The 25,284-nt window shown below is 50.7% G+C and overlaps 8 protein-coding genes across 8 annotated transcripts; 3 read left to right on the top strand and 5 right to left on the bottom strand.

The window, feature by feature from the left end:
• Window positions 1-527: 527 nt before the first annotated feature.
• On the bottom strand, window positions 528-3,442 carry BJY04DRAFT_178760 (TFIIH/NER complex ATPase/helicase subunit SSL2). Its single transcript, XM_073709787.1, has 3 exons — window positions 3,174-3,442; window positions 3,008-3,124; window positions 528-2,962 (listed from the first exon to the last, which is right to left on the bottom strand). The coding sequence occupies exons 1-3, from the start codon at window positions 3,202-3,204 to the stop codon at window positions 651-653; spliced, it is 2,460 nt and encodes an 819-aa protein (XP_073576073.1). The 5' UTR covers window positions 3,205-3,442; the 3' UTR covers window positions 528-650.
• A 176-nt stretch (window positions 3,443-3,618) lies between these two features.
• Window positions 3,619-4,520, top strand: BJY04DRAFT_178758 (uncharacterized protein). The gene is made up of 4 exons (XM_073709786.1): window positions 3,619-3,659; window positions 3,733-3,746; window positions 3,829-3,854; window positions 3,928-4,520. Exons 1-4 carry the CDS (start codon window positions 3,651-3,653, stop codon window positions 4,281-4,283), a joined length of 405 nt encoding a protein of 134 aa, XP_073576072.1. The 5' UTR covers window positions 3,619-3,650; the 3' UTR covers window positions 4,284-4,520.
• A 2,690-nt stretch (window positions 4,521-7,210) lies between these two features.
• BJY04DRAFT_213788 (uncharacterized protein) lies at window positions 7,211-9,018 on the top strand (the record flags this gene model as incomplete). Its single annotated transcript, XM_073715028.1, has 6 exons — window positions 7,211-7,400; window positions 7,449-8,432; window positions 8,477-8,542; window positions 8,587-8,720; window positions 8,765-8,848; window positions 8,917-9,018. The coding sequence occupies 6 exons, from the start codon at window positions 7,211-7,213 to the stop codon at window positions 9,016-9,018; spliced, it is 1,560 nt and encodes a 519-aa protein (XP_073576071.1).
• A 380-nt stretch (window positions 9,019-9,398) lies between these two features.
• BJY04DRAFT_213787 (RNA polymerase II-binding domain-containing protein) lies at window positions 9,399-11,068 on the top strand (the record flags this gene model as incomplete). Its single annotated transcript, XM_073715027.1, has 2 exons — window positions 9,399-9,548; window positions 9,617-11,068. 2 exons carry the CDS (start codon window positions 9,399-9,401, stop codon window positions 11,066-11,068), a joined length of 1,602 nt encoding a protein of 533 aa, XP_073576070.1.
• A 411-nt stretch (window positions 11,069-11,479) lies between these two features.
• On the bottom strand, window positions 11,480-12,504 carry BJY04DRAFT_213786 (uncharacterized protein; the record flags this gene model as incomplete). The annotated part of the gene is made up of 3 exons (XM_073715026.1): window positions 11,480-11,767; window positions 11,879-11,988; window positions 12,120-12,504. The coding sequence occupies 3 exons, from the start codon at window positions 12,502-12,504 to the stop codon at window positions 11,480-11,482; spliced, it is 783 nt and encodes a 260-aa protein (XP_073576069.1).
• Window positions 12,505-13,031: 527 nt separating this feature from the next.
• On the bottom strand, window positions 13,032-14,433 carry BJY04DRAFT_178732 (uncharacterized protein). Its single transcript, XM_073709785.1, has 2 exons — window positions 14,196-14,433; window positions 13,032-13,926 (listed from the first exon to the last, which is right to left on the bottom strand). The coding sequence occupies exon 2, from the start codon at window positions 13,918-13,920 to the stop codon at window positions 13,564-13,566; it is 357 nt and encodes a 118-aa protein (XP_073576068.1). The 5' UTR covers window positions 13,921-13,926; window positions 14,196-14,433; the 3' UTR covers window positions 13,032-13,563.
• A 4,393-nt stretch (window positions 14,434-18,826) lies between these two features.
• Window positions 18,827-19,915, bottom strand: BJY04DRAFT_178729 (emp24/gp25L/p24 family protein). The gene is made up of 4 exons (XM_073709784.1): window positions 19,655-19,915; window positions 19,396-19,584; window positions 19,052-19,331; window positions 18,827-18,978 (listed from the first exon to the last, which is right to left on the bottom strand). Exons 1-4 carry the CDS (start codon window positions 19,805-19,807, stop codon window positions 18,968-18,970), a joined length of 633 nt encoding a protein of 210 aa, XP_073576067.1. The 5' UTR covers window positions 19,808-19,915; the 3' UTR covers window positions 18,827-18,967.
• A 61-nt stretch (window positions 19,916-19,976) lies between these two features.
• BJY04DRAFT_178722 (ubiquitin-specific protease UBP15) lies at window positions 19,977-24,642 on the bottom strand. The gene is made up of 10 exons (XM_073709783.1): window positions 24,187-24,642; window positions 23,974-24,094; window positions 23,651-23,795; window positions 23,435-23,592; window positions 23,197-23,383; window positions 22,093-23,150; window positions 20,908-22,043; window positions 20,543-20,857; window positions 20,366-20,495; window positions 19,977-20,319 (listed from the first exon to the last, which is right to left on the bottom strand). Exons 1-10 carry the CDS (start codon window positions 24,193-24,195, stop codon window positions 20,210-20,212), a joined length of 3,369 nt encoding a protein of 1,122 aa, XP_073576066.1. The 5' UTR covers window positions 24,196-24,642; the 3' UTR covers window positions 19,977-20,209.
• Window positions 24,643-25,284: the final 642 nt, after the last annotated feature.

Below are 25,284 nucleotides of genomic sequence, written 5' to 3'. Positions count from 1 at the left end.
TTAAAGACGCGGATACCTACTTCCAGTCACACCCGGATTTCTCCTGCCCGATGGCGCAGGATCCACTGATGAGTATCCGCCCCGCATGGGCACCGTATATCCCTTGTGCTGTGCATCTAATGGATAGGCCGCAGGATGGTGTCCCCCTCGGGGACGAGCTTGTTGTTATCCCAGATAAAGGCTATAAGAGGGATAGGACGGGGTTGGTCACTTGTACCTATTTCGAGACAGGAGATCTGGTCTGATATGGACGGGATGCTTTCTTTCTGATAGTTCTGGGGGGTAGGCGTTGGGATCGGGGTTGTTGTTTAGGTACGGGAACAATCTTTCTCAATCCAATGTACATAGTCATTCAATAGATACCCAATGTCCAAGCCGGAAATCATGAACCGGATTGTGCAAGTGCGGTGGATGGTTAGTTGAGGCTCAAAGCGTGGTGTTTTGATCAGTTCAGGTCGATTTCTCTCAATCTCCTAGTGCACATGGAGATGATATGTTACGAATTCTCACCTACTTGGGTAGTTCGGTCAGAAAGAGGCATAATTATATTAAATGAACTATGCTAATTATCCAGATAGCAATCCAATTTATTGCATATAATCCACGCAACGGACTAACTAGACTTGTATATAACCCGCAGCAGCAGCAATCTACTTCGAGAAATCCTCCATTTCCTTCTTCCTCTTCAGACGATCGCGCTCCATCTTCCGGAAAAGCGGATGGTGGCCTTTATCCTTGAGTTGTTTATTCCTACTCCGATTATACTCGATATACGCCATGTCTTCTCCACCCGCAAGGCCGGAGAGCGTCGCGGCGCTGCGCTTAACGCCGCCCTTTGGTCGTGCTCGCCCACCGGAGCGATCAGAGAAGAGATCGTCCGTGACGTTCTCGACCTCTGCGGATGTTTCGTTCTGAAGCATGACCTCCTGCAGAAGTTCGCGGCGTTCCGAGGGGGTAGCGTAGGCGAGGCCATTTAGGTTCTCGATGCCTTGCAGGTGGGTGATGACTTTAAAGGCGTAGCCCTGGTCGACGAGGAAGGCCTGGCGCTTGGAGGAGTAGAACATCTCGTCTGTGTCCTTTGAGACGAGGGAGTAGAAGAAGGCGTTAAAGCCCTCGTCGTTTCGGCGTTTGGCTCGCAGGATGCGGCCGAGGCGTTGGGCTTCTTGACGGCGGGAGCCGTAGTGGGAGGAGATTTGAATCAAGCAGGTGGCTTCGGGGAGGTCGAGGGAGGTGTCGCCGATTTTGGAGAGGAAGATTGTGTTGACCTGTTCGTTGTGTTGGAAATTTTCGAGGATGCGCATGCGTTCGTTTTGAGGGGTGCCGCCGTAGATGTAGGCTTTGTTGAGCTTGAGGGCGTAGCGTTCGAGGGCGTAGACGTTGTCTGAGAAGACGATGACTTTGTCGCCGCGCTTTTCGTGGTAGTCGATGAGGAATTGGCAGGCTTGGAATTTGCGCGGGTTCATGATGTAAAGGAGAGCAGCTTTGCGGGATTTTTCGCGCATGTATTCGGTGTAGAATTCTGTGGTCATGGGGCACCAGACTTCGGCGCATTGAACCTTAGCAATGTGGCCTTGTTCGGCGAGTTCCATCCAGTTTGCTTCGTAGAGCTTGGGGCCGATGAGGAAGTTGAGATCCTTGATCTTGTCGTCTTCACGGAGGAGTGTTGCAGTCAGGCCGAGCTTGCTCTGAGTGGCGATGGCGGACGTGACCTTTCGGAACATGGACGCCGGCACGACGTGGACTTCGTCGAGAATCATCAGACCCCATTCTCGCGACTGGATCCAGTCCATCATCTTCTGCGCATCGTGAGACCGCGCTCGTGTTTGTGAGACCATTGAGTATGTCGAGACGATAATACCAGTCGACCGCCTGAATTTCTCCTTGTTGTCCGATGTGAAGACGGCAATATCTCCAGGGTCAATGTTTGACCACCGCAAGAACTCATTCCTCCATTGCACGACGGACATGGAACTAGTACAGAGAATAATAGTTCCTTTCTTGATAGTGCAAGCAGCCGTAATGCCAACCAGTGTCTTTCCAGCACCGCAAGGCAAGACGATTATACCACTCTTCGCACGTCCGTTACCGAACATCTTACTCAAGCTCTTTTCCTGGTAGCTTCGAATCCTCGCGTTCGGCTTCAGGTCGATATCTAGAGTCGGATTGATTTCATCATTTCGAAAATCATACTCCTCTAATGCAGGGCAACCCATGGCTTGACAACGCGCCTTGACCGGTTCCACCGCCTCATTTGGAATCTCGAAACTGTGCACTTGCGCCTGCTCTTCGTCGTCGTCATCGTCACGGATGGCGAGAAGGATATCATCCTCCTGTGTACGGTTGCCGGTACCATTTTCTACCGGCTTTTGTTCGGACGTCTCTTTGACGCCCGCAGCGTCCCTTGTTCCAGGAATGACTAGACCACCCATCTTCGGCGCTGCCTGCTGGATGATCCCCTCCGAGCCTTGCACACGCTGGGGCCCGATAACTTCATCCTGGAGCAACATCTGCAACATAGACGGATCGGTACTCTCCACAAAGAATCTGTTGTGCTTCAAAACCACCTTGATCTTTCCATACGACTTTGTAAAATCGATAATGAACGATTTGATCGCATCGGGCAGCGGCGTCTTCGTTAACCGGTCCAGAAAGTTGATAATATCCTGCGGCTGCAAGCCGACTGACACAGCAGCATACAAACTATTCCCCGTCAACCGGTATTCGTGCAGATGTGTCGGACGCGATAACGGTTCAGCGATCGTAGTAAGAAAGTCTTGCGCTTGCGGAGCGAGCGGCGAGAAGCTCTCGAGGGTAATCGTGCCCTTCAACGGATCGATCCATAGCGGCCTGTTCACATGGTCCGGTTTCAACGGCAGCGACGAGAAGTCCTTGTAGCCAAAGTTCGGATCCTGCTTCTGGGACTTTTTGCTGAACGATTCGAGCGAGAACTTGTCGACCATATCTTCACAAGTCAGCTATCGATAGCCTCAAATACCGCCTCGCATACCTTTTATCTTATCCTCCTTCGCATCCGGCTCGTATTCCGAGTAGTCATCGTCGCTGTCGATTTCCTGGATATCCGGTACGGGCGTTGGACGCTTCGACGCTCTACTGGACCGACCACCTATCCTGGTCAGCCTGTCAGCTCCCCAGGGCTAGTGAGAAGGCCATACTGTCAGTCGCCTTGCGTTTGGGCGGCGGCATGATGGAGGAACTGGGTTTGGGAGATTTGTTTCTTATGCAGTCTATCGTCTATATGCAGGAATCCGTTCGAAGAGAGCTCCGCTTCAGCGGGCTACCAGCGCCCAGTCGAGCTTCAAGGGAAATCGAGCATTCCTTTTCCGGTGTGGCAGTACTCGCTAGGACTCGCTAGTCTGGTCCGATAATCAGCTCAGGATGCCTCGCTGCCAGCTGGTGTCGGATCGAGCGATGAGGCTGAGATGAGAGGCGAAAGTGATCGAGGTCGAGACAAATGATCCGTTGTCGCCTGAGGCTTGAAGCATGTGTCAGAGAGGCTAGAGCATTTCCGGATTAGCCCAGCCTAAATCGGAATGGCGGCCTGAGGAAAGCGGCTCGCATTATTGACGTAGTTTATTTTCCAGCTTCGTCTCATTTGCAGCTCTCTACAACAATTGAGAATAAATATCACAATGAACACAGTAAGTGAAGAAGATTTGATGATCTCAAAAACTGTATGTCAAGATAACTGACCGCTACTCTCTATCTTTCCAGATCAGATCAACTTGGTGAGCCGACCTCGAACCTTAGCACCAGCTCCCTCCGATAGCAACCACGAAGAAACAACTAACATGGCCTCGACGCATACAGGATAGGCTGGGGTACTCTCTGCGTTGGTAAGACCCTCCAATCTCCAGATCCAAAATCACCTTACAAAACATCATCGAATATCCACTGACTCAAACCCAGCCGGCGGCGGCGCCTACTACTTCGCAAAGAAATCCATCAACGCCGACCGAGCCACAAGATTCGAAGCCGAAGTCAAGCGCAAAGCCCACCTAGCAGCAATGGAAGCCGAAGACCGACGCCAGACCCCCAACCTAAACAAACCGATCAGTGCGCCCTCCGACGACCCAGCCTTCAGACGCGCAAACCAGGCCCGATTCCAGAATGCTTCGGACGATGTAGCGTCGCCGAGTGAGGAGGCGAGCCATGATCCGGCGGCGACTCGCCATGAGCCGGAGACTGAGCAGGATAGAGTGGCTGAGAAGGGGAAGTATGAGGCTTCGAGGCCGTTTCGGCCGCCTCCTGGGAATCGGTTGTAGATGGGAGCGAGACTTGATAAATGGTGTTGATTATGTTGGAGGTGATTGATGGCTACTGGTTTGGGTTTCTAGATGACTGTATATTATTCTTGTAGCTATTCTGTGGGTGGTCTTTACACAATGGGATATTGGGCTACTGCTCAGCTACCACACAACTTGGTCTCTCAGAATTTTACAGCTGCAGTTCCGTGCGAGTCGGGGAGCCCTGGCGACAGCTACCCCGAAGTAAACGGTTTCGCCCGGCTCTATCTGTAACTCGTGTGGGTCGCTGCCGTTATCATCCGAGCTTCGGCCGAAAGGACGAGCCTAGGCCTGTCTAGTCGATATATAGATACTGGAGATGGAGCACGCGAGTAAATTTTGTAGAATGTTTGCATTGGTGTAAGCCTGTAAGGTAACTATGTAAGTGCAGGCTCTAGCCGCTCCCCATGGTTGTCGGCAACCACAGGCGGGCACTGCAAGGGCTTGTGTGGTTCAGAAGTTCTCAGTCAGCTTCTTTTGTGCACATCACCCCATATTGACTGACGAGGCCATGAACGAAAATGTGAACTTAGACCCACACCACATGGGTAGTCCAAGGCTCGAGGAGTAGATAAGCAAAAACTAAATCGCAATCAAACGCCGACCAACTCCGGCTCCCATCGAGAATGCATATTGTCTATGTTCAACATAGATCAAGGTATATGCCGCTCCTAAACGCCCATGAAGTAAAGACCAACACATGACCATCGCATTATAAAGAGGTTTGTTGTGAATTATCTGGGAAGGCGAGCCGTCGGATATCGGGACTCATGGATCGGGTTCGGGAACGATTTCCGATTTCCAATATTCAAGGATATTGAGGGTCATCAACGAGCATGAAAGCAGAGGGGAGGATGCGGTCTAGTATTGGCCATTAGTGCAGAACCATGGAAGTTGCAAGTACTCGATGCGATGACTCACTTGCTGTGGTTGGGATATCCTAGGTTCCTCTCTCGTGAACTTTCAAGCGCGGGTGGGACGAATGGCAGGACGACAGCAGAGACGAGGCATGATGTTGCTATAAAGCGAGATGTGCGCGTGGCTGCTTGAGGACGGTGGACTGAAAAGTGACGGATTGTCGGACGGGCAAGCTGGATGGTAGCCATGGTGTTTGTGGAGAGTGTAGTTACCGGATTCGGGGATACGATTCGAGATGTTTTCGAGTGCAGACGGTGAGAGTTTGCTGTGTGAGGGTTCAAAAGAAAAACGCTGCGTTCGGGGATTGAGGAACGATAAAAGTAGAAGACAAAGGCACACGAGACAGGGTCTGGACAAGGTTATATATAGGACGCAGAGCAATCATGTCATGAGTCTTTGTATAGAGCCGACTGACCTGACCCTGTGGGGATCGAATCATGCGGGGCCTGCTCTGCTTCTCCACTTCCTAAGTTCCTGCTAGTCTGCTGCAGACAATAATCCCATTACTGTAATCCTCGTCAATCTATTTCGTTATCAAGCTCGATGCAACGGCGGCTTGGTTCGAAAACAGTTTGTCGTCAATCGAAACTCCTTTCGCACACATACAACCATGGATTGCTGTGCGAGTAGAGACGGATCAGGAACGCGCATTGAGAGGATGTTCTCACGCCATCCCGGCCGACCAAGTGGTTGCGGGGCGATTAGGCTCCCTTAGGCTCATCCTCACCCAGGAACCACAAAAGGATGGCGTGTATCTTCACAGAATGGCGATTCCGCGCTGAGAAATCACGCTGACTCCTCAATATTTGGACTCAAATGACGCGACTCGGGAACATCAACTCCAGAGATTCCAGCCTGGTTGGCCCTCCTTTCTCCATACCTTGGGGAAGCGGAAGAAAGGACATCCGCTGCAGCCATCATGCCACCCCGCCGACTGTCCAATTGATTTCATCCATAGCGGGCCTAAAGCTTTCCGTTCAGCACGGATGGTGTGAGATTTCAGCCTTCATCCTAGCTTGCACTCAAGCTTGTGCTTCAGGGGTCAGATGCTTCGACGAATGAAAATGCCTTCCATTGTCAGCTTATCCAAAGGATGCCGCTGGTATGGGTTTATCGCCTATCGCCGACCAGCGGTGATAGCCTGATGTTAAGGGACTTCGCTGGGTTTGACCCCCTTCGGAAATCGGTCTTATGAAGTTTGATCGACATCGGCCATGGATCTCGACAAATGCAAACACGATGGGGCCCGTTTCAGACTGGGGCTGCCGTTTCGGGCTCCAAAACCGTGGGGCTTCGTTCTTTGAGAAGCAGTCCTTCAAGCCCTCTCTTCTCACGGATTACCTATATTTAGACCTCGTGTACATCGATGATCGGAGGAAATCAATGTCTGTTCTCGTTTACTACACGATGTGACGAAGCTAATACGAGGTGCCGATGATCTTCGCAACGTAACAAAATCCAGGGTCCAGAGGAGGGACCTTTATACAAACTACTCCAGTCTCCAGGGCCTACTATTTATATCCTCCCCTGACAGATGCCGAGAAAACGGGCTCAATTGATCGACGCCCAGAGAAGAAGTATTCTACGAGGTCAAGCCAACGAGAGCTCTCTAAGATGGAGATCAATGTTCAGCAAGTGGCCGACAGGCCGATCCTGCGGGCCATTTGGTGACACGGTCGGTTCAACCAAGAACTAGATATGATGGCGGCAGATAATTACGATCGAAGCGAGGATCTAATTGATGCTTGACTGTCTCCTGCTAGGAAATGACAGGACATGGAGGAATACGAGCACCTCTATCATAGACCCCACCAGAGTCCGAGCTTCGATCGTCGTCGTCTTGGTGTCTATCCTAGGATGTATCCGTTACATAGAGATACAGGGATGATTGTGGGGGCATTTCCTGAACATAAAGAGCCGATATCCCCATGGGATCCGTCCTGTGGACCATACCTACGCTTCTCTCCTTCTCAATCACGATCGTCGAGATGGCAAGAATATTACATAGCTGGGTCAGTGCTATTCTCCTCTTTCTCCTCTTCCAGATAGGTCTCGCTTTGGTGTTTGAAGAGATACCCGCCCCCGATGTTGTTCCCTCAACCCTTCGCACAAGGAACAGTGAGGACTTTGATTCCTCCCTGTTTGACTTGCATGGCAGAGAATCATTCTACTGGGGTGGTATGAGTCTTCCATTGCGTTCCTTGTTGATATTCTAACCCCTCACAGGAAGTCAAAACGGTCATCTAGCACTAGCTAACTTGACAATTGATTTGCCTGGGGATGATGAGACAGTTGTCTCTTTAGAGACATTCAAGCATCTCCTGAGTTATTTTCAATGCACAAACAGAACCATGACACTAGGCCTAGAGAATGAGAACGCGTATAGCCATGTCAAGAGCACATGGCAGTGGCTGAACGATGTCGACCCACACAAGCTAGTCGTCGTCGCAGGTGCTGGCGAGTGTGGCTGGAACTCGGCGAGGATCCCATTCTCTGCGTCAACCGTCGTTTTCGATGATGCGGCAAACACCGCAAAGCTTGTGGGTAGGACGATTTCCTGGAAGGACTTCCAGAACTATGAGCTCACTGTTGGCAATTATCGGCCTGTCCCAACGAGTGGTCTAGCTCAAAGGGACATTGACAAATCTCTGACTCTCCCCTTCAGCTTTCCTCTGCCATTTCCTGCCGGACAGCTCAATACTCCAGTCGATAAGCTTGCGCTGACATGGTTCTGCGCCGACTGTGGTGTGGAGGGGTCCTTTGATTTTGGCTTTCACATTGAAACTAAGCTCGGAGTTCCCAAAGGCGCTTCGATATCTCTCTCGCCCAACGGAGTTGCAGCAACTCTTACTCCAAGACTTGCCGTTCAAGCCGACCTTACTGGCGACCTCGATAATGAGTGGGAGATTGGGAATATTCCCATTGGGGGCATCACCATCCCTGGTGGTATCCTCGAAATTGGTCCCCAGATCACCTTCAGTCTGGGCTACTCAGTAGGGCCACTACAGGGTTCTGCCGGTATTAACGCAGGCGTTACCGTCACCATTCCAGATAATTCAGAACTTGAAATCGAACTTATAGATCCTGATATTGCTTCGTCTGGGTGGACACCGGAGGTAGAGACTAAGCCTTTCACAGTCGATGCGCGCTTGTACGGAGAAGCCTTGCTATATGTCAAAGCTGCGGTTGAACTCTCAGCCGAGGCACTTGGTGCGTATTTCAAAAATGATGATGACACGTTCTAACCGCTGTAGGCCAAGGGTTTGAGGTAGGAGTCAATCTTCAGCCGTACGTTGGGGGTGCCATGATGGGCCAAGCGAGTGAGTGTACGTTGTATAGGTCAGACCAGGTCTAACAAGAGCAGCATCTGGCGAAGTTTGTCCAAATGAAGGCGACCACTTCGGCGTGAAAGTTATTCCTAGAGTTGGCGTGGCCCTGAACGCGGCTGTTGCAAAGGCCAGCGACCCCGAGGATCCATTGGCTGAGGTTGTCGTCGCAGTAAGTCTTTTATGCGTAAATGTAATGTCTCTAATGCTTGACAGTCTATTACTGCTCCTATTCCGATGTACTGCACCGCCTGGGGAGGTGACGGAGATTCGTCAAGCACAAGTGCTCCATCCAGCAGTGTCCCTTTGCCGGGCACAACATCTAAGACTACAGTCGCTACTACGAAGTCATCTACGATGACTACTAGGACACTGACCTCAAGCCCGCCTACTTCTTCGCCTACCTCGACGTTGAGCCCCTCATCGCCTTCGACTACGCCAACACCTTTGTCCCATCCGGTACAACGTGAGGTCTATGCCACCAGGGTTCTCTAGTATCCGATCTACATTGTTTATCTCACCTGTGCTTCTCGAGTTAGCAAGCGCTGTTTGCGATCAATTGCTCTTAGTCTCTATCTCTGCGATAAACTTTTTGTTTTATGTACATATTCCTTCTTCAAGTATATATTCGAGAGTTATCTTTGGGGTTACTCTATGCAAACACAATCCTTAATTCTGTAGAGACATAGAGATGGTGATCCTTCATCAGCTTATCATTCAACACACTCACCATCATCGACATTATATCCCATACTCCGTCGACATAGGGCGGCGTGGCTCACGTGACGTCGGAGCTCAACCTCGTCCGCAGCTCGGGATGCTGCCCACTTCATCATCACAACTCAACAAAATGGCTTCCCACGAAGTCGCAATCGCAAAGGCTTCACTAGCCGCTGGACTCCTCCGTCCAGACCCTACATCCATTTCCCGCGACGAGATCACAGCCCTGCACACCACCCTCGACAGGGCGCTGTCGCAATGCTCATCCGCAAACATCCAGGTTTGATCTGCGTGTCCTCACCCGCCGGTATCACGAAATACTAAATCTGCTTCTCACCGACACGATAGACCTGCAAACAATGGCTGCTCAGTTATGTTGTCTCCTCATCTAACCGGGTCAGCCTTCTGGCGAAGTACCTGGTGACTCTGTCGAGGTCGTTCGCGGAGGACAACGCCAACAACAGCAACAACACAAAACCGACACGGCCCAGCGCGAAGAGAAAGCGATTGCATATGCTGTATCTGCTGAATGACCTGTTTCATCATACGAAATACCATGAGTCTTCGACTGCGGCTTTCTCGGGGCTGAGTGGATCGCTACAACCGCATATTGTGGATTTGTTGAGCTCTGCTGCGTCGTACGATCGAGAGAAACACCCAAAACATCATAGGCGGCTGGATGAGCTGTTGGATATATGGCAAGAACATGGATATTTCAGTGCGGAGTATGTGGGCAAGCTCCGGGAGGTGGTTGCCAACTCGGCCGTATCGGGACCCGTCAGGACTTCGACGACTCCCAGCGCGGAGGTCGTGGAGCCGGATCGCAAGCTCAGAGATGGGCCTTTTGTGATGCCGCCCACCCATGGCGACCCCTCTATTCCGTACTACGATTTACCGGCTGGTAACCTTATTCCGCACATGGTACCCAACTCGAGTGTGCCTCTCCGGCCAGATATGATCAAACCGCTGCAGTTTCTTGCTGGTCCTGCCGATGGGAAGCTAGTGAATGCGCTCAAGGCTTTTCTCGAAGATGTAGATCGAATCTACGCGCCTGGTGAAAGTGAAATCGAGGTCAAAAGTGACGAAGTCGTGGACGTCGACGAGCTAGGCCAAACAGTCATCCGTGATGTAATATCAGGAGAGATACTTGACGGCGAGACCTACTACGGCTGGACCCGGTCATTCTGCAACGAGATGAAAAAACGAAACGCACGAAGCCCGCGACGCAGCGAGAGCCGAAGTCGCAGCCCACCAAAACGCAGACGCTACAGTGACTCCAGCGACGACAGCAGATACCGGAGCTCACGCAGCCGCACACCACCGCGAGACAGCCGGCGCTATTCTCGCTCCCGCTCACGCACTCCGCAGCAGTCAAGGTCACGCGAGAAATCATACTCGCCTGCTCCAGCCCCTAGTCTCCAGCCCCAACTCCAGCATCAGAATCAACACCCCCAACAGAAACATCAACAAAACCCCTACGCCCAACATCCGGGATATCACCCGCCACCTCCGCAGATGCCGTTTCCTCCTAGCGCAAACGCATTCCCCCCTCCGCCTCCAAACTATCCCGGCCAATGGCCGCCACCACCGCCTCCTTCATTACCCAACTTCCCTCCGAACTTTCCACCACACTACCCGCCGGGTCAGCAACATATGCCTCAAATGCCGCCAGCACCAGGGTCATATCATTTCCCTCCTCAGGGGCCTCCTTCGGGGCCTCCTTCGAGCGGGCCGCCGACCGGACGAGGTTGGCATCAGCATCCGCCGCCGCCGCCGCCAGCTGGACGCGGATGGCGATGAAATCTAGTTTCGATCATGTACAATACAAATAAAATAGTCAATATGAAACGACAAGAAACCTGTCATTAGATATATAATCTCCGAAATTCTAAATAACATCACCACAATACTTCCCAGCCCTAAACTAAAACAAGCTAAATAAATGTCCACCAATCCAAACTCCAAGCAGAAGCAGAAGCAGAAAGGAAGAATGTTGAGAAAAAAAGGTACTCCGTAGCTAGGCAGCCGAGCCGACCCAGCCCTAATCTGATCTGACTTCAACCCAGCTATGAAAGCCATGCCATGCCATGCCATGCCACTCCTCTCCTCCCAGAAACCCGCGCCCAAATCATAATCCCAGCAGGATACACCTCTTACCTTCCTTGCATGGTTACAACAATGACATAACCCATAGTTTGGTCGGTCTTCCACTCAAGCACCCCGCGCCGCAGACGCAACCGTCGCCATCGTCGAAGCACCAACCAGACCGGTGCCCGTCGCTCTCGACACGCCAGTCGCAGCCGCAGTCCCCGTCGCAGATCCTGTCTCAGAAGGCCCAGAAGCAGTTGCAGTTGCAGAAGCCGAACCAGAAGCAGAACCCGCCTCCTCCGCCGCAAGCATACTAGCCTGCACCTTGCTCTTCTCAATCGCCTCCTTCTTATCGGCGATTGCCTTGTCGTAGGGGATGCAGCCGCTTTTGAAGAGGGATTGGCTTCCGGGCTGTAGGTAGTTATCACCTTAGTTAGCACTCATTCATTCATTCATTATTAAGGTTACTGGGGTTTGAGAGGGGAGATTCGAGATTCGAGAATAAATAGGCGTCTAGCGTACCTTCTCAGCAACATCCGCCTTGGTAGAGGACTTCACCCCGCCATTCGCAGAACAGCACATTACGGAATCCAAACAGTCGACGTTTGGTGCAGTAGCGGCCATGGCTTTGCCTGTTTTATCCACAAGACAACCAAATCAGATCAGCCTTCTATTTCAAACAACCACAACATCCAATGTCCCTCCCAGCTCCGGGAAATGAAGAGGCGAAGGGAACGAGAAACGAGAAAAAGAGAAAACATACACTGAAACCCCACCAAACTAGACACACTGATCCCACTCGCCCACGGCAGAATCCCGCCCACCTGGCCCATAAGATCATCCGCGAGCCCATTGACCGAAGTGCAGCACTGCTTGCTTTTATGAGAGAGCGGGCAGGTGGACTCGTCGTAGCTCTCTGCAGCGTTTTCGGCGAGGATGGTTGCGATTTGGTGTGTGAGGGAGCTGGCTTTTGCGGTTTGGGTTGGGGGGAGGGTTGGGCGGCTTTGAGGAAGGGAGGCGGTTATTGGTTTGACGCTGTGGGGTTTTGTCATGGGCGTTGGGTGCGGGAGGGTGAATGTGGGGTTTAGGGGGGTTGAGGTTGTGAGTGTTAGGAGGGTGAGGGAGAGGAGGGTTGGTGTTAGGCGCATTTTGGTGGGTGTTGTTGTGGTGGTGGTATTTCTGGTTGATGAGTTTGTGAGATGGATGGGGGGTATATTGGAATGAGTGTGGGTTCTATAGAACAGTGAGTGTGTATAGCAGTAAAGAGTGAAGGTAGTTGGGTGGTGAAACGAGTGTGGATGGATGATGGGAGAACGAAAGTAGCAAGAAGGTGGGAGAGATGAGAAGGGGACAAGGCAAGAAAGGCCGCTTTGAGGTTATCCAGTGCCTACCATCCCAATGTAGGCAGGGATAATGATCCTATCAAGTTGTCTCATACCAGAAACCCCTTGACAGGTTGATTGGAATGTAAGCGTGTCATAGACGTGTCTCCGATTCACCGTGGCTTATCCATCGCTTTGCCATGCTGCCGTTTCTGTAAAACCAGCGCAAGAAATGACCTGACTCGGAAAGGGATCGATCCTGCTCTCTCAACATACAGGTTCTCATCTACAGCCTACAAGGCACAGCAGGACATACAAGGCAAACAAGTGGTGCCGGTGGCTGGGCAGCAAGGGATGATATAGTTACTCCACAACCAATACATGTCAACAAACAAGAATGCAAGAACAAAGAAGTAGATTCATTTCGGTCATCACAAGCTCAAAAACACGAACTCAAGATATTTTATGGACACGGGTATCGTAGAGGTAAAGGATTCTCTGGCTTCTAGCTCGACTATCCGGCTATCATAGCTGAAGAATGACAGAGATAGAGACGGACCAGACGTCCAGAAAGCCAGGCCGAAAGCGTGTCAGCTGAACGTCCGGTCACCTCTCGATCGAAAGAACGCCAGAACCCTGCTCTGGTGATGCTGAATGGCATATAAACGATGGGATGCCGTTTGTAGAAAGAAGGAGGAAGAAGGATAAGGTGGAGGGGATATGGAAGAACAAGGCGTGAAGGCAATGTCGCTGTATCGCTGTCGCAAGAAGGGAACGCTAATTTGAAATGGTCTTGCAGTCACGACCTCGACCCATAACCCCCTGGGATAGTATGCGCTGCAACAATGTATACCGTCGTCTGCAACGCTTGTCCAATATCACGAACTAGACATCCGGACGGGCGCTGGTAGTGTTCGAGTGGATGTCGTCGGTACTAACGTGACGGGACTTGAAAGGGGCATGGCCGGCCGCCTGGCTCGCGAGGATACCGCTAGTCGAGTTGCCGCTCTGGCCGCTGGTGTTGCTACTTCTGCTACTGCGACTGGTGGCGTAGCCTCGGTCGTCTGTGTCTGCGAATCCGGCCATGCGACGTTGAGTATACTCGAGCATGATGCGGCTGTAATCTTCAACGGACGCGGTGTGGTGGCGATCAGCGGATCGGTCCGTTTGGATAACGTTGCCAGGCGGCCGGCCGGGCTCTCCATCGGAGGGAGACATAGACGAGTTGTTTGTAGAAGACATGGTAAACTGTATCACGCCGTCAGTTGCGCTCCATCAACCTTTGCATGGACTGGACGTGAGCGGCCCTCCATGCAACATCATCTTGGTATTGGCCGTGGTGAGGTGCGTGCTGAGACAGATCGATGCAGTCGGAACAGAGACAGTAGTTGCTCAACTCCGACAGAGTGACCTGAAAGGTCGCCACGAGCCGTCTCTAACAAACGAGGGTAAGGGAATGGAGAGTGAAGTCTTGACGGGATAGATGTGTGCTAAAACAACATAAGCTCATGGCTCACCTTGAGGCTCAGAAGCAGTAGTCAGTAGGTAGTCAGAGGTCAGAGGCGAATTCGCATATAATCGGTTTCAGAGCTCAGATTGCAATGAGATGAGACGGAAGAAGGGTTCAGAAGCGAACTTTCTTATACCCATCGAGAGACTGGATAGTCCGTATGAAATCACAATACTCAAATACTAGTGGCAGCAACGGGCAGCGTACGAGCGGAGTACTGCTAAGATGAGCTAGCTGTCGCTGGGGCCAGCCACATGGCGATCAGAAGGGCAACTGACGCTGGGATTCGCCATCATCGGAGGGCAGAGAACGCCATGACATCACAGTTCCTGGGGCGTCCCTTACGGAGCATCGCAGCGGCGCTAGCACATCCGTTAGCCTTATTTGTCCAGCAGGTGAGGAGGGTCTCCATCTGCGCTCGTTACCTGAGAAATGGTTCGCCGACCCACAGTGGCTTCATGCAGCGGAGCCCGTATGGCGTCACAGTACAGCGGTGGATGGGAGTATAAGGGAGGTCGCGCGGGATACATTATCCAGACAATTTCCGATTCGATGATCTAGTTCAGACGTCGTCCAGCTGCAGATCCGTGCTCTGTAACGCAGAAAAAGAGTTTTCAATACTCGATCACTAGGGTCACTTAGGAGTGGTCGACTACTCCATTCTGCAGCGGCAGGCGCATAAGGAACGCTTTAGACGAGGAGAGAAGCGAACCAAGGTCGATGACTGGATTCATCCACTTAGCGTGCGATGAACCGAGGAGAAAAAGGAAAAGTATTCCGACTTGATGGAGATGGAGGAGAGAAGCGAGGAAGTTGAGTTTGCCAGTGACGAGGCTTGGCGCAATCGGATCCCATGCTGAAGGAGACAATCGCAGCGATGGTGAAGATCTACAGATTACATAGGACATAGTACATAGTACATAGTACGTAGTAGACGATGCAATCATCTGCTATAGAGAATTGCCTACAAATTGTACAGCATAGCAGAGAGGTCTGTGCCTGAGCCCTGAGGCTGCGCGATGGCTCCAACGAATGACGTCAAGGGGAGCTTATTCGCAGCCACTTTGGGGTATACGGAGTACGGAGTACACTGCAGCGTTCCCCTCCAGCTGTGGCGAGAGATCTGGGATAATATCTGCGGTGATGTTATCCTGGCCACCTCCCCCGGCTTCAGAGAGCAGCTCAACTATGAGGAAACAGCAGATGAAGTCAGCGCAGAGCATTCCAACCTCGTTACTTACGAGTAGGTAGAGCTCTGGATCGTATGGCCGTTAATCTTCATCACAATGCCATCATAAATTGCCCAAAGCAGACATTTGAGAGAATCTGTAGTTGTATGGAGTACTCTTGCTAGTGCATTACTTCGCAATGAGCTTGTGAAGTCATGGCCTGGACCCTTTCTGCAGCAGAATCTCGGTAGCCCTACCGAAAATGGCGACGAATTGGCGAGAAAACGTCAAGGCTCAAGGTTCATACTGCTCGCCTATCTCGGTGGGTAACCGAGCTCACGGCTATGCATGTTGATCTTCTGGAGTATCATGCATTCTCCCACTGCTCAAGAAGAAAGTCCATGCAGCTATTCTCCGCAATCTACTGACCACTAAAGCTTGAGGCTGTCCTCCGCCTGATTCAGCTCTGGTCCACTGCCTGTTGGTCGCTAGCATCCCTATTACCCGGTACTTGCGAGAGATCGTCATCCATGACAGAATGCCTACCAATCCAGCAGCCGACTCATTGGCTGATTCACCAGTAAGATTGTCAAGGTTGAGCTTTGCGTTAATTCGGTTTCTTTTTCTTCCTTCCCAGCAGAACGCTCAGTCTCGCCTCTCGCGTTGATCATGATAGAATCCTCGATAATGGTGTGCATTATTGCTACCGAAAATACTGACAACGATCCCAGCACTCACTTGTAACGCTCAAAGATTGTGCTATTGTACTCTGTGCTGCTGCGCAACGATCGACCTGCTATGGCTCGGTGTGGAGGATGCTCGTCATAAGCCCCGGCCCTGCCCACAGCCGTTGGCACCAGGATTTATGCTAGTCTCTCCAGCCCAGACGCCCTATTTTGATGTCACCAACGTTCTAGACAACTGGCTCCTGCGTCACAGGGTCTTCGACTTGTCCTTTGCTTGACCTACACATCTATCTCCAGAAGGGATCGTCTTCTCCTCGTTCTTCCTGAACGAGATAATACCCTAACCAGACCCGCTACATTATGTCAACGTCTGGAGAAATCCATCATCTTGGTTGAGATTGGGACCGTCCAGCCCCACGCAAGCTACGGAGTATGATATCGCCTGTTCGCAATGCCATTCTAGCAGCTTTGACCGAGTACGGAGTATTGACTATCACTGACGGCCTTTCTCACTTCCAAAATCACTACATGCGTGCAGTTACTGTCGCCAGAATGACCTTCATCTCTCTCTAGATCTACAGAACAGATCATACCACTAACCTATCATGACATACCCTCATACGCTTTGTGTCATCATAGCGGCCGTCAGATCAAACAGCCCCCTCTTTTCTCGGCGCGCCAAACGAGGAAACGAACGCTCAATCAACCTGGCCACTTCATCTCCAATGTATCTGACCGATGACATATCCAGCCTCCGTGGCCGTCATCCGCTCCAATTCAATGTTTGCTCTCATCAGCAGCAGAGTACAATTGTCGTATCACTCCACCAGCATGCAGACGCTCCTCCAACTGACATATGCATTGGCTTCAGTGTAACCCTGCTGAGCTCATGCCGGTCATAGGATGTCTCTAGTCTGATACCTAGGTAATGGGTCAATCTTAACAAACCTGCAGCTGTCAACCGGCAATGACATCAGATAGACAGAATCCCAGAATCCGGCAATGCGAGCTGTAGCCCTTAAGCCTGTTTCTTACATATTTAGTATTACGGAGTCAGACCTCAGCCTCTTCTCAATAGCTCTATCAACTATCAGATATATTCATTGCAATTGATTTTACACAGATTAGTTGAACAGCCGCTCTCCAGCTCCTAGCTCCACGACCCTAACTCAACTTACCTATAGCTTCATTCTAAAGTCAAGCCAAAATGAAAAGTACAACAGCGTGAATGGATCGAAGGATCAACTGCTTCTTCAAGGTCTTAGGCCTGGAACCTATCACTAACATCCTGAGGATGACTTGTCTTTATCTGGACATCTCACCCTACCTTACCTCACCTCACCAGCAATTGCACATAATGCAGTTCTTATTACAGATACAGATATATATATATATATATAATTATCTCATAAGCACTCCCATCTCTCCCTATAATTCCCACCAAATGAAAAGCGGGTATAGACAGACACACGGCCAACCCAACCCAGAACATAGCAAAGCAAGGCCTAGCATGATATCATCCTCCAAGACTAGAAGTATAACCTAGTTAACTCATCTCAACCCCATAGCACCCACGGAGTAACATGCCCCCGAGATGGCGTTGGCGCTGGGGTTCAACATAGTACAGTATGTACAATCTAGGGTCTACGGCCGGAGTCGGGTCCAATTCGCCTCCCTAGAATAAGGTACCTTGAGTGAGGGGAAACCGTGGCGATATCGACTATCTAGCGCAATCATGCCCCGCTACATAGTACAAGGTGGTAGGGCGTTATCTATACTGCAATACTGGCATTGGCATTGGCACTGGCGTCGGAATTGGCATGGGATAGGGTAAGATGAAGAACGAAAGACAAAAATGAGCTGGGTGGTCTCGTGGCTGGGATTGAGACTGGGGTAACATGGAAAACAAGAGCCAAAGAAAAGCTAAAACGGTATAGTAAAAGGTGAGAGAAAAAAAAAAAAAAAAAGGATGAGAAGGCAAGGTTCAGCTCGCCGGTCTGTACTCTATTCTACTCTGTGCTGGTGCTGCTGCTGCTGCTCTCTGGGGGGGCGATATCTTAGTTAGTACTGGGGTTTCAGATTCAACGTCATGAGCACCGCCAAACAAGAATGGGAGAGGGAAACAGGGTGGGAATGGATTCCATTGGGGCTGTCTTTCGAGAAGAGAAGCTCTGACTCGCCTTGTCTCGCCTCCTTGTTACACCGAATTCAAATTCAAGACACCCACCTACTCCGTACTCCAGGTAAGTAGGTCATTTCGAACGAGGGCGAGGGTGCTGTGTGGCGTGGCGTGTTATGGTGTGGTCCGCTTGCAGGAGGGATGACGGAGGTCGAACCTGTCGAAACCTCTACCTCTCCCTTTCTCCAGCCCGGTTCAGAGACCATTCGGCCGGGCACCCTGTGGAATCAAGGCAGGGAAAGGTCCAAGGTCGAAGGTCGAGACCCTGGTTTGACGCTCCAGCTCAGTAGCGTTGGAGACAGCAGCATTGCATCCCTGATTCCGTTGACGATCACCTGCAGGGCATACCGCATGCCGTATCCGCTGATTCTCGGGAGCCAGGACCTGGCCTGTCACAAGCTTGCTGTTATGGTTCGGTTGTCAGGCGCGACCGAATGAGAGGACGGGGTTTGTCTCGGTGTCGCCACCCGAGAATCAATCCGTATGCGGTAGATGAGGGCGACATGGAAGTGGCAGCCGGCGAGTAGGGTTTCTGTTGGGGTCATTCTGTTTGTTACGGGTGGGATCCATGCTGGCTTTGGCGGAGCGGAGGCGGAGGAGGTACTTTGAAGGACTTCCTCGATTGAGGAAGGTGGTTGAATTGGGTCTAGCCATAAACAAGGCAATGGGGTAAGGTAGATACAGATACAGACAAGACAAGACAGACGCCACAATTGAGATCATATACTATAGTCATGCTCACTCATCACACGTAACCTGCACAATGGTTAGACCTGAGTTTCCAGATACGAACTGCGGATATTGTCCGCAATATCGAAGGAGGACATACCTTTCCTAGCGCCCTGGAAGAAGAAGCGCACAATAAATACCTGCAACCCAGCCATAGAAACCATCATCAGGCCCTCGATAACGCTAAAGTTCCAGATACGACGCTCGGTGCTGCGGACGGTGCTGAAGTTGCGGTTCTCGCGAGTCCGGAAATACTTCTGGTTGCGGGAGACGGTCGACAACTGCGCGGAGAGCTTGAAAATCGACTCTTCAATAGCGGTGGCTTGTTCGGGATTGGCACCTTGACGCGAGGGGAGTTCCGTGCGCGATTCGTTCTCGAGCTATTGTGACAAATGGTTAGTCTGGGTTCTTCCAAACATCTTTGTAGAGACCGGAACGGCATACCGCGATCTCAAAATCAACCATCTTCTCCGCAAACGTGGACATCTCGTTGTTGAAGCAGAATCGGTATTCGCCGACGCTTTGAGCTGTGAAGACAAAGTCGCCCTGGCGTTCCTTGGTGCCGTCTAGGACGGGCTTCTCGCCGGGTCCAACAACAGCGTAGTCAACATCGAAAGAACCGCCGGATTGGACCTGTAGAGGGCATTCGTCAGTAGCTGCCGCGGATTGTACCAATTGCAAGATTTGGACAGGAGTAACTGACAGCAAAGTAGAATGCGACTTTGGTGTTTGTCTGGTCGACGAACTTGTAGAAACAAGCTTTCTCGTTGGCCTCAAGCCGGTAGGTCAGGGCAGTGGCTGTCACAGAGGACACCAGGTAGGCCAGCAGGCCCAGAACCAGAGTTGTGAATCGCATGTTCGATATTGTTGGCGCTGAAGGCTGGCTGGTTGAACACACGACTCAAGGAGGACGGAGTTCTGGCCAGTTGTGTTGTTGATGCTGTTTGTCCTGTTTGCACCGCCCCACGCAGCCATTGGCCCGCTATTTGGTCTCAGAGCATGACTATAGAGTTGTATTGTTCAATGCTTTCAATTGTTTAATTATATTGGTTTATAATAGTGTTTCGTGAAGCTGCTCTCCTCCTGAAATACTGTGCCATAATCATTGCAAGAAAGCAGCGTCTACAACATAAGGCGAAAGAATCCTCGATCGCTGCGCGAAAGGCTGGACCCCTGACCCATCCATCTATACTCCAGGCGGCACATCATTAGGCCACATGTTGAGGACGGAAATGTATCCTGTGTGACTGTCATGTTCTTATCGGATGAAAAAGGACTCGCTCCTGTTCCAAAAGCTTTGTTTCTTGTTCGGATGATCCAGACCGAGCATGTCATCGGAGTCACCGATTATGTCTGAGAGTATATCATCTGGTGCGAGTTAGCGGACGTTCTACTTGTAGAAACGGTATCTTACCATCTTCCAGATATCGCGGGCTTGAGTAAAGCGCGCGGGGAATGATAGCGAACTTGATCTTTTCGAACCGTTTCCCCTTGAGACCGGTACGCTTTGATAAGCGTTCTTTGGTTTCCTTGAATATTTCGCCCTTGAAGACGTTAGAAAATGCCTGCTTGACTGTACGCGACCACTTACCGATTTCATGACGAACTTGAAAGGCACACCATGTGGCCTGTTCGCCTCCTTGTCAAAGTGGAATGCATTGATCACTCGTGCACCTTCCTCCAAATTCAGCTCCTCGTCGGGGATCTTTTCGGCATATAATGAGACGTAGTCATTGGTGCTGGTGAATCTAGATTCGGGCTGGAACACCTTGTATATCTTGGAATTGTGAACCTCGAGCAGCCGGGCGTTCTGGATCGCCTCGTCGTCGAGACTGATTTTCTTTTGAATTCCGGAGATGACATCGGTGATTGTCCCCTCACGTGGGACCAAGACATCAACATTTTGCTATGGCGGGTCAGTCATGGTATCGAAGTCACGGCATTGCACATTCTTACCTCTTTGATGATACCCTCGGAGAGCCACGTCACATGAAGGCAAACCTTGGATTCAAACTCGCTCAGACTCGTCTCCAGAATTTCATAGTACATGGCATCCTGGCGAGTCACATTGATTCCATAGCTAGGCATCTGCCCGCCAAGGACATTGACGAGAGTCTGTGCGTTTTGGTTTGGATTCCTCCTAATAAATCCCTTAGGTTTGCCGTTACTGGCAATGACAGGGGAGAAACGCAAATGGGTCTGTTCCACGTCGAGGTAATCGCCAACTTTCTTGGAGAACTGGTCATAGTTCATCTTCTTGCTGAGGACCAAGGTAAATTCGTCGCCTTCGGTGTTTCCATAAGGCGCGAACGTGACGCGTACTCGATTCAGTAGGTAGTCGTAATAGAGTTTGGCATCGGTGTATAACGCTGTTGGGGGTAATTCTGATTCCTTGACAGACCGCTGGAAAGCTATGATATCGCCATCTTGGATCTCGGACTGCTGGAATGTCTGCTTCGGTTTCATGAGATCAATCATAGTGTGTTTGATTTCCTCATAAAGGACAAACTCCGTCCCAGCAGGCCAGTGCATGAGCTCGAGTATTGTTGGCGCAAGGTCGGCGACCTTTGAGTTGCGTCGAACGTATACCGCACGGACACCGTTCAGGGTCTGGTTTACTACATCAAAGTGTTTCAGGAAAACTAGCACGGATGTGTTGTTATCCGGCCAGGTAACGGTGCCATCGGCGGCTGGTTGTCCGACCTCCAGATACACCCTGAACGGGTTGCCCTTGGTACCATATCTGCTGTACGCTTCTTCGACCGTCATTTCAGGGTCCTTAATAACTTGATCGGGACGCATGGTCTTGTTTTGACGATTGACCATAACCCAGAACCGGAGTTGGAGTGGATTCATTCCTCTCTCTTCAGCAACAAGTTCGGCAAACTCGCTGACCTTGGTGGTTTTCAAGATCCGATGCTGCTTTGGCAACGCGCCTTCTTCGGTCAATTGATCGAAACTTGTTAGGTCAAACCCAGTATGGCATTTAAAAGACTCTTCCGACAAGACGCCGACATTGAGGTAAAGATGGGCCTCTTCTCTTTCCTTTTTTCTGCGCGCTAGTTCTATACGCTCTTCGCCTAGGCGTTTTTCTAGCTTCAAATTAGCAAGAGACTGTCAAAAGGATATCTTAAAACTTACCAATATGAGGAGGAACATCATCTTTAGTTATGGGAAGAAGAACCTCATCGGATCTCGTTTTGCGGACATAGACCAGCATGTATGCGTTCGTCGAGCGCTTGGTAGACAATCCTCGAGTGTACGGCTGTCTCACGCCAATCGCGCCGTTAGCCAGCTCATATTCACCACCATAATTCTCTTCTAGCACTTCTTTATCTGTCGCCCTAGTCACCCGGTCATCGTCGAAGCGATACCAGTGGCCGTCTTTGGTGGGCTTCAAGAAAGCAAAGTAATGGCCTGCGTTCAGGTCACCACTGTGGACCAAAACGCCATGTAATTCATAGACCCATGATTCGGATTTATCGGCATCTTTTGAAAGGTAAGGGGCGGCATCGAATTCCATGGGGAAGGCGTGTCTATCATTGATCTTCATCATGGCATCTCGATGAATGTCGTATTCAAAGCGTTTGAGGTGAAGGTGTAGTACGGGAGGGAAGCTCTCGAAGATTTCTCCCTTCTTGGCATCCTGCAAGCCGTAGGGTTGTCCTGCGTCGTATTTGTTCTCGCCCTCGAGCGTTTCCACTTGGATGTAGTCTTTGAAACTGTCATCGAGGGTCTTGTTGCCTCGCACATTCAGCTGAATATCCCAGAAATCTTCCACTCGTGAGGACTCATAATCGACATTTATGCATGAGATGTAAGTTTTTGTCTTTCCGACGAACAGCTCCTCAAGCGCCTTTTCGGCCGGAGTTCCCTTCATCTTCTCCTCCAGTCTCTCCATCAACTTTCGCGATAGTTCCTGAACGTCCTGTTGCTCGAAAATTTGGCGTGACTCCCATCCAAATGAAGCCGTCAACTCAGTCGTTGAAACTGAATAATCACTGGTTTGAAGATTATTGAACAGCCTCTGAAGGGTCCATGCGCTATTTTCTCGAGAAGCTTCGGTTTCCGTGGGAATCTGATAGACGGCCTTCCGAAAGGCGTTTGTGAAATATAATGACTGCAATAGGGAGTTGAGATAACAAGTGGCGCCCTGGTTCTTCAATCCCACCATACCGGTCTCCTTCTTGGAATCATAGCTATCTGCTGTCAGCAAATTCTCTCGGGAATTAAGGTGAGCCATACTTCTGGAAACTATGCCACAAGACACCTGTAGGGTCTTTTACAACACGAACGTATGCTGTGACTTTAGCCTCATCATTTTGAACCAGAGGGATTCCGCGATCGTCCCATGGACCAAATAATTTGCGCAAGTCACAAAAGCGGGTAAATCCCCAATCGCCTTCATCACCATTGAATCGATGAGTAGCGACTACGCATGGTGTCAGCATGAAATTCAATTTTTGAGTCTGGTCGAACCTACCATGAGAAAGCTGGATGGAAGGGTTCTTCGGGTTCCACAGTACGAGGGCGAACTGCACACAGGCGTACCAATTCTCTGGAGGTTCTTCTTCCCACGCGTGTTCTAAATAGAACGAAGCATGCTCGACGTGGTTCCCGTAAGGAAAGAAAAGCACTCGCCTACACGCGATGGTTGTCAGCGTGCCACCCGGACGGCAACGCAAATGTTCGCACTCACCATGGGAATCCTCCGCATTGAAAAACGGGTCCATGTTCCTTCCTCTTCATTTTCCGCCAGTCCTGAATATGCCATGTGTGCCAAGCTTCATCTTCGGTCTCAAGTTCTGGGTCTTTAGGAAGGACGCGGGCCATTACCGCGGGAACTGTGAAGAGAAATCTGTTTAGAAAATGTTTTTACCATTCAATTGAGCATTTTAGAGGGCAGTCGCCGGCACACGTGCAAATCACAGCTGTTGCGGAAAACTCATCGAGAAGGCCGCATCATCCGAAAGCTGGGTATGCGATCGCCGGCGACAGGATAAAAAGTTCACAAGTCCTTACAGTCATCTGCGAGAGGTTCTGTCTCCTGCTCGTCGGAGCCCGACTGAGAGACAACAACGTCGTCGGTTCTGTCATGGTGAAACTGTTCGTATTCATCGACCAGCATTTCATTATCTGCGATCTAGCGGGTTCAAGAGGTATTAGCGAGATTGCCTGAGCCCAGATATCCTGTCGCTATTGTAGCAGGCGGAAAAACACTGCTTATAAACTCACGTTATCCATGAAGCAAGAAAAAGTGTGCCCAGCACACTAAGCGGAAGACGCTCGCCGGGGTCAAGATCGACAAAAAGAGGGTAATACCAAAGGACAAAGGAGAAAAAAATAAATTCCCTAGATCGCAGTGAGGGGGCGATGAGGGAACAAGCGGAGATGTTAACACCAAGAGAGTGACAAGAAGAACAAGCAGGTTCCAGTTCAAAGGGAGATGAAGCCTGTGGCGGAGTAGTCTGGCCGGTAACAACGAATAATAACAGCGGGCTTGCGGAACACAACTGTGGTTGCTGAGGATTATTAACCCAGCTGCACGGGGGCTTTTGATTTCTCCAGACTTTTGGGGAGGAGCTATGTATGCTCTTTTAACCTTGGTCTGCAGCTGATCGTTGCCTCGCTACTCTCATACGCTAAGGGAGTGCTGGCTAGAAATAGACTGCAGTCTCCTTCGACAGGCTCTGACGACATTCCTCACTGCCGAGATTTTCTTATCGCGTTGTGCCTACTCGGCTTCCTCAACTACGCGGTAGGGCAAAGGGCTTGTTCGCATGTAGAGCTCGTCTGTTTACCTGATCTTCTCACCAGCGTAAATTTTCAACAGATCTGGTTCTGATCAAAGTTCAACCAGAACTCTGAGATCACATTCAGCGTAGCGCGGAGTGATATCATATGGTTGATCTCTGCCTAGGCATTTGTGAACAGCGCATAAATCTATCTAGTCATTGCAAGCGCTCAACACGGCCATGTACGAAACGATGTATGAGACATCAGCAAAATAGACCGATTGAAGTATATTATCTCGTAAGCTTGCTCAAGATTACGCTGGAGATAGTCCAGATTGTTATCGAACCTTCCTCTCGGCGGAGTATAGGGATCGGTCACATGTCAGCCCCAGAGTCCCAGAGCTCTCACCGCCCGGTGAAGCCATCCCATCTATTTCACCGTATGACTCCGCTCGCATGACAGCTCTAGCAAACAAATACAGAGAGTCATGTTCAAGATTCGTACCTCGAATCGAGTCTTTCTCTAGCTCCTCGACATCTCGCTCACCCCGGAGCTGTACGCAGACATCCATGAAGTGCCCTTGACACTTCCAGCCAG

This window comes from Aspergillus karnatakaensis (assembly GCF_047715665.1).
Source record: "Aspergillus karnatakaensis strain CBS 102800 unplaced genomic scaffold BJY04scaffold_4, whole genome shotgun sequence".
Classification (NCBI taxonomy): domain Eukaryota; kingdom Fungi; phylum Ascomycota; class Eurotiomycetes; order Eurotiales; family Aspergillaceae; genus Aspergillus; species Aspergillus karnatakaensis.
The sequence above is the reverse complement of the archived record's forward strand: the minus strand, read 5'-3'. Positions and strand labels throughout refer to the sequence as shown.

What these genes read in the sequence shown, in the direction of transcription:
- BJY04DRAFT_178760 (XM_073709787.1), bottom strand. Translation starts at nt 3,204, where the DNA reads ATGCCGCCGCCCAAACGCAAGGCGACTGACA. An exon ending in CAAACGCAAGGCGACTGACA is followed by an intron (nt 3,125 to 3,173) that starts GTATGGCCTTCT and finishes TGACCAGGATAG; the next exon opens with GTGGTCGGTCCAGTAGAGCG. An exon ending in GAAGGAGGATAAGATAAAAG is followed by an intron (nt 2,963 to 3,007) that starts GTATGCGAGGCG and finishes TGACTTGTGAAG; the next exon opens with ATATGGTCGACAAGTTCTCG.
- BJY04DRAFT_178758 (XM_073709786.1), top strand. An exon ending in CTGGGGTACTCTCTGCGTTG is followed by an intron (nt 3,855 to 3,927) that starts GTAAGACCCTCC and finishes ACTCAAACCCAG; the next exon opens with CCGGCGGCGGCGCCTACTAC.
- BJY04DRAFT_178732 (XM_073709785.1), bottom strand. Translation starts at nt 13,920, where the DNA reads ATGTCTTCTACAAACAACTCGTCTATGTCTCCCTCCGATGGAGAGCCC.
- BJY04DRAFT_178729 (XM_073709784.1), bottom strand. Translation starts at nt 19,807, where the DNA reads ATGCGATTCACAACTCTGGTTCTGGGCCTGCTGGCCTACCTGGTGTCC. An exon ending in AAGTCGCATTCTACTTTGCT is followed by an intron (nt 19,585 to 19,654) that starts GTCAGTTACTCC and finishes TGCCCTCTACAG; the next exon opens with GTCCAATCCGGCGGTTCTTT. An exon ending in TGGTTGATTTTGAGATCGCG is followed by an intron (nt 19,332 to 19,395) that starts GTATGCCGTTCC and finishes TTGTCACAATAG; the next exon opens with CTCGAGAACGAATCGCGCAC.
- BJY04DRAFT_178722 (XM_073709783.1), bottom strand. An exon ending in TTGTGGCATAGTTTCCAGAA is followed by an intron (nt 23,151 to 23,196) that starts GTATGGCTCACC and finishes GACAGCAGATAG; the next exon opens with CTATGATTCCAAGAAGGAGA. An exon ending in TGATGTTCCTCCTCATATTG is followed by an intron (nt 22,044 to 22,092) that starts GTAAGTTTTAAG and finishes ATTTGAAGCTAG; the next exon opens with AAAAACGCCTAGGCGAAGAG.